Source organism: Lactuca saligna, chromosome 8 (genome assembly GCF_052625555.1).
Source record: "Lactuca saligna cultivar CGN05327 chromosome 8, ASM5262555v1, whole genome shotgun sequence".
In the NCBI taxonomy this organism is placed as follows: Eukaryota; Viridiplantae; Streptophyta; class Magnoliopsida; order Asterales; family Asteraceae; genus Lactuca; species Lactuca saligna.
In genome coordinates, this window is record NC_136424.1 from 77,951,064 (window position 1) to 77,957,398 (window position 6,335).

The 6,335-nt window shown below is 33.7% G+C and overlaps 1 protein-coding gene and 1 long non-coding RNA gene across 3 annotated transcripts; one reads left to right on the plus strand and one right to left on the minus strand.

Annotated features, from left to right (window-relative positions):
* Positions 1–417: 417 nt before the first annotated feature.
* On the plus strand, positions 418–1,784 carry LOC145012057 (uncharacterized). Of its 2 annotated transcripts, none has more exons than XR_013664372.1 (2): positions 418–975; positions 1,116–1,784. It is a non-coding gene; the product is annotated as an uncharacterized LOC145012057 (long non-coding RNA). The 2 variants fall into 2 exon arrangements; XR_013664371.1 differs by having other exon boundaries at positions 418–954.
* Positions 1,785–2,861: 1,077 nt separating this feature from the next.
* On the minus strand, positions 2,862–5,671 carry LOC145012233 (glycerophosphocholine acyltransferase 1-like). The gene is made up of 8 exons (XM_078971025.1): positions 5,256–5,671; positions 5,091–5,189; positions 4,868–4,925; positions 4,637–4,737; positions 4,426–4,521; positions 4,202–4,295; positions 3,816–4,059; positions 2,862–3,351 (listed from the first exon to the last, which is right to left on the minus strand). The coding sequence occupies exons 1-8, from the start codon at positions 5,340–5,342 to the stop codon at positions 3,054–3,056; spliced, it is 1,077 nt and encodes a 358-aa protein (XP_078827151.1). The 5' UTR covers positions 5,343–5,671; the 3' UTR covers positions 2,862–3,053.
* Positions 5,672–6,335: the final 664 nt, after the last annotated feature.

Consider the following 6,335-nt stretch of genomic DNA (forward strand, 5'->3'; position numbering starts at 1 on the left):
TCCGCCATTAACATCATCCATAATGTTGAATGTTTTTCACAACTTTAATCAGCACATGTGCCAAATAGATACATTTTGAAATTTACAACCAGAATAAGAACTCTACATTTTGAATTTTACAACCAGAATAAGAACTCTACATAAGATTCATGTGATAAAATGTAAAAAATAAATATAATGAAAGTAGACTACTATAAAAACAAGTGGAAGTACATTGTTTACTGTTGCATTTAGTCCTATAAATAGCAATGTACTATCCTTAAAAATATATTCACATGGAAAAAGATGTATCTTCAAAGTAAGATGTTGTAATGAAAGTATATGAATATCTCTTACATTTAAGGCGCAAAAAAGTCAAGAAAACAATATAAAGAATGTTATGTTTGTTTGTTTACCTGTTATAAACGTATCCGCAGAAACACAAAAAAGAAAAGGACTTTCCCCAAAAAATTTTCCTTACATATAATCCTTCCCACTCCCCCTTAAAAACAAACTTTGTTACATAGTTAAAGTTTATTTCAATTTTATATTTGAGATACTACAATTATAGTTTTTCATATTTGCAGGAGGTAAACTTGACAGAAATTTTTTGATAGATGTGTACGATGGGCAATTCAGTTGATAGGGACTCTTCAGGTACACAATTATTTTCAAAATCAACCAGCCATGAGTTTGCAACTTGCAGAACTTGGTCTGCAAAAAGATAAAAATAAAGAACAGCCTGAAAAGGTTCTGCTGGAAAATTCTAACCTGGTTTGAAATTGATTTTAGTTATTTCAGTATTGTAGCATCCTATTTTCATTCATTTCTATTTCTTCTTAAAGTATTATACTTCATTCATTATATTATTTCTTGCATCTAACCCTAATTCTTTTATTGTACCATGTTGATTCAAATGGAAAATTTGTTCAAACACTTTGTGAAATCTTCATTCTAACTCGCAGCGTAGCACGGGTGGGATTTTTACTAATTCATGTAATTATTTAAAGATTATAATACTATTTTATAATATAAAAATAATAAAAATCATAAAGGATAAGTAGAGGAGGATATGAATGAATTTGCCAGTTGGAAAATTTTATGAGTAATTATCCTCGACATATTCACGTTTTCAGGAAAACTGCAGACTCCTGAGGCCGATAAGCGAAGAATGTCCATAAATCAAAAGACGACTCACCAGCAGAAACCCTAATTACCTTCGACCCCAAATACCTCTCATCTGAAGATCCTGAACAGACGATTCCGTCATCCTCAGTTTCAAAGACCCTCAATCTTGGGCATCCGCATACAATTCGGGTGACCAATGCCAGGCTGGTGTTCGGAACGGTTGTTCTGTCAGCGCGTCCAGCAAGTACTCCCCATCATAGTGGAAATCTCTGATTGTTGGTGGTGTATCCAAAGAAGAATTAATCGAGATGGAAAAATGCGTAGAACGAGAAATGGCGGAATGTTTAGAAGATTCGAGAATGAATAGTCGCAGCGTTTAGAGATGTTCTAGTCCGGTAAAAGCTAAAGCTGGTAGCGGTGATGAAAAAGTGAAGAAGTGTGTGTCGGAGTTGATTGGTAAGGTTTGAAATCAATCTCGAATTGGATTTATGATTCTTAGATGAAGTGCAGTTCTGAAGAGAAAATCGGCATGAATTCATATTTCTGAGCAAGCGATCCATTATACATCGGTATTTTTTGTTTTATACTCGGTAATTCGTAAAAATCAACAACTGTTGTAATGCCTTGAAAATTTTCTTGATAAATATGCTAATCTGGTGCTTTCTTTGTGTTTAAAATCTTGATGGCATTAAGTTAGGGATTATAGCTTGAACATGTGTTAGTAGGCTTTAGATGTTTCTTTCTGAGTACTACATAACATACAAGTTCCATTGCATGATGCACAAAAATTTACAGTATGGATTTTAACAATGTAATGCATGAAGATCCTCATATTCAAATAATTGCATTAAAATCAATTTCAGTTAAGCACCAACAAATAAATATGTACTTAACATTCAATGAAATGCATATTCCTTCCCTAAATTTCAAAAATTGTTACTAAATTTTTATGTAAGTTCATACCAAATGATAATCACAATCAACAGAAATTGCAATCGAACTACTAAGCATTCAATTTCATGCTTCTGTTTCTTCAAACATTTAGCAATTGTTTAGATGGTGTAAAAACAAGTCAAGCAATCCAAGAAAATAAATCTTAATTTTCGGAGTTCATAAGAAAAGAATACAGAAAATTCACCAACACATCAAATCCAACATACAATCCTAAGAATACCTCATCCGATAACACTAAACTACACCAATCCATGCTAATCATGGAATGGACAAAAGTTTACACAAGGTATCATGGAGAAATTCAACCTAAGTGAGTCTTCAATGAGAGTAAAAGAATAAGCTCCAAAATTCTTCACAAATACTCTAATCTTCATGTTTAAATGTGCAAATCTGGGGTACCATGTACGTGTGTGCACAACAACTAAAACTAAAACATGAGAATGAGTGCAACAATATAACGGCATGTTGATGTGTTATGAGCTCAAATCCAAAAACTAGTATTTTTTTTGGCCCCTGAAATTTCTTTTCTTTTTGGCTTTTGATTTGTTAGTGCTAAATCCAAACACATGCAAAGCAACAAAACATCCAAGAAATTACAAGACTCAAGTTCCATGCATGCATTGGTACATAAAGACCTTAGAGGATGTTACATTTATATATGTTTGAGTGCTGCTTTATATTTTATTATGTCATTTTATTTATTTTATTGTTATCTAATGAAAATTAATTTGATTAGTAATAACATTGCGAGAAAACGAAAACAAAGACAGGGTACTCAACATACCGTTTCAATTACCGAATTAAAAATGTAAGCACTTATTTTGTTTATGAGGATTTAATTAAGCATGTATTCACCAATAAATATGGATAATATACACTTTGGAATAAGTAAGGGGAAGATAACTAAATCATGGGATGCCGTGTGACATGGCAGATGACTTGTGTAAATCACCTAGAGACTAGCTGACATGGCACGCTGATGTGGGTGCATGTCAGTTTCCTTGTACTGGCGCTGCCACCTCTAGCTTTTTCTTCTCCTTGAGAACCACTTGACGTGGCATGACCTCCAGTAAGAATTGACCTCCATTCCATACAGCTGCAGAAGCTTTGAGTATCTGGAAAATAAGGTGTAATTCATATGACAGGAATATGGGAACTGTGAGCGCCATTGTTGCCACTGTAAAAATGGCTTGAAGCAGAATGTACATAAGCATGCGATTTTGGTCTCCAAGACACCCGCTTAATCTCCACCATACGTTGTTTGCTTTACGTGCCTTATTTGATAGCCCCCTGTACATCATCAAACATGTTGGTTACGTAAACTAGAAAATTAAATTGATAAATTTATTTTATAAACATAATCTTCAATCAACTAAAGCTATATTGATAGAAAATTTCCATATAAAATACTATATTTCTTGTTGTTTGATCAGATATATACTCTATGTATTGTAAATAATCAAAAAAGTTTTTTTTTTTTTTTTTTTTTTTTTTTTCAAAACTAACTACCATGCATGTCATCCTTTAGTGTAGGACTACGTTAAAATAAGCCCCCATTCATGTCATTCCTAAGTGACAAACAAAAAGATGTTTTTTTTTTTTTTTCATCGTAATACTCGATTTCATTTCCTCTTCACTTATTGCATACCAAACAGTGACAACCATAAACTGGGTCTCCAAAAAAACCGTTTAAAAGAAAGGGTATCTAGATATATCCATGCATATGATGTTAGAGAATTTAGAGATATTATAACCTGTAGGAAGTCATGACTTCAGGATCCTTTAAGAGGCGCTGTCGACGAAGGACATTTACTATAAGAAAATAAAGAAGCTGCCAAATGCCATAAGCAAATAAAGGAACTGTGAATAGCCATGTACACAGGAACGATTGGCTTTCTACACTACGCCATGAAACTCCTCGTGCATGTGCATGTCCCTCTGGATACATGGCTTCGAAGAATTCCGGGTCCCACCAGCATAGCGTAAAGAAAACCACACCTACGTACACATACAACCCAAAAGGACCAAAAAAATGGTTGCTTGAGAAAAATATCAAAACTTACTTGAGTTAAAATATAAATTTGGGAAACGTGTCTTTCCCCTTAAAATACTAATTTTAAACAAATTTAATCAAACTCACCTGGTAAAAGATGTATAAGGACGCTTACAATTTTGTCAACTGAACTAAAAACCAAACTACAACGCCAAATGATCAACGCCCATGCTAGTGGTCCCTACATAAGAGTATCAACCGTAAATTGTGAGTCAACTCAGTAGTGATCTACTCATGCATTTTAACTATGGGTTAAATTTGCTTATTGTAGATACGTAAATATATAAATATGCATGAGAGAATGCGCTTGCCTCTGCAAACGAGAAGGTAACCATGAAAAGCTTTTGATTTCGAGGAAAGAACAAAAGCATGATCAAGCACAGGGTATTGGCATAGTAGCAGAAATCCTGCATAGATGCATTATGTTTTGGCATATATAAGAGTCGGTCGATCACATCTTTATTTCTTCTTACACCAATAAAATAAACTGATAAAGTGAATGAGTGATAGAAATGATCGTACCAAAAGATAATAGTGCCATTTCTTATACCGATAGTAAATCCATCGAAGAGGAACGAAGGTGATGTAGAACAAAATGTATATATATCGAACATCTTGGGGCCCTAAGACAATAAAAACAAGACATTAACAAACGCTATATAAAACTAAAGATCATTAATGCCAATTTCTAGACATCAATTAATACAAAGAAAAGAAAGAAAGAAAAATCATCCCAAAACGTATTTTACTCACTTGCACCCAATATGAAACAAAATGCCCCGTATGCGAAGACACCCAAAAAATGAGTTACCTACAAAACCAGAAAAAAGAAAGCAATTTATTCAAACAATACTACCATCTAATGTTAATAATGAATGCTAAATTTGTAATTGTTAATCATGCACATTCTATACATACATATATATACATCTGTGTATGACTGTATGTATTTCTATGTGTGTGTATATGTATGTACCTTGGTGATGAAGCTTTCATGTTCTTCAGCATGTTTGGCGATCTTCACAGCTTGTTTGGACAATATCTCCTTTGTTTTTTCTTTTGTTTGGGCGACTCTCTAACAGACAAATGAATAAATGTATCAAATCGATTCAATGCGAAGAAATTGACAACACATACGTACCCTGGATCGATCTTTTAGCCTCTGCTTCACCCTTTGAAATCGACGTCCGCCATATGAATAATCTTCTGAATCTTCAGTGCTCGACATCTTCTCATCATCACAATTTCATAAATCTATAATGCGTAGACACTAATTTTCTCTTCGCCTATCGATACACAAAAACAAAACGAAATCGCAGGTGATGATATGAATTGACACCTATACATGCATGTATATACAGAGAGAGAGAGAGAGAGAGAGAGAGAGGGAGAGAGGTGATGGGATGGATTAATTAAAAAATTTGATCGGGAATGATTTCAAAGTCTGTAAATTTCAGAAATTGTGCGTGGATTTGGACCCTCAATTTATTTGGGTGTTGGTATCTTAAGCGTGATTTCATAACGAACTTCATTACATCCAAACAATTGACGGTTGACTTTTTTCCCCTATGGGTTGACCATTTTTTTTTTTTTTTGAAACATTAACAAGAAAAACCAAGACTGGGAATACAGTTGGTACAAAATAACAACAAAAGAGAAAACATAATAGTTTCATAACTATCGGTAGACAATTTAGAAGATAAAAAATTTCAAAAGTAGTAACCTAAGCTGTGTAAATATCATTTTCTATTACAAACGCATTTGTGCACTTAGGCCATGGGGTGTCGAGCGGATATCACTGCCGGTAGTCTGACACGGACCGTTTTACCGGTAGGGAACATCGCCCCTCTCCCCTATATATACCACTGGTGAAGTACCAGTGGTAAAAGTCTGAAAAATTGGAACATTTGGATATTTTTCATCCGTTTTTGTGATTGTTGCTGTCGTTTTGTTTTTTCAAATTTCCTTTCTTACCACCATATATACAAACATAAACAAAGACATATTCACTCAAACCTGTATTATTTCTTTTATATATTTACATACCTTTTCTAAAAAATCATTTTATAAAAATAGAAATTCCATTAGAAAATTGTAAGATGTTGCTAACCGTTGGTCAGACTGCTGTAAAATCATGGAAAGTGATTATAAATACAGTACAAGAATAAGAAGAAGAAATCCAACCTAGGACGTGGAAGATGTTTCTTAGAAGAAGGGCAAC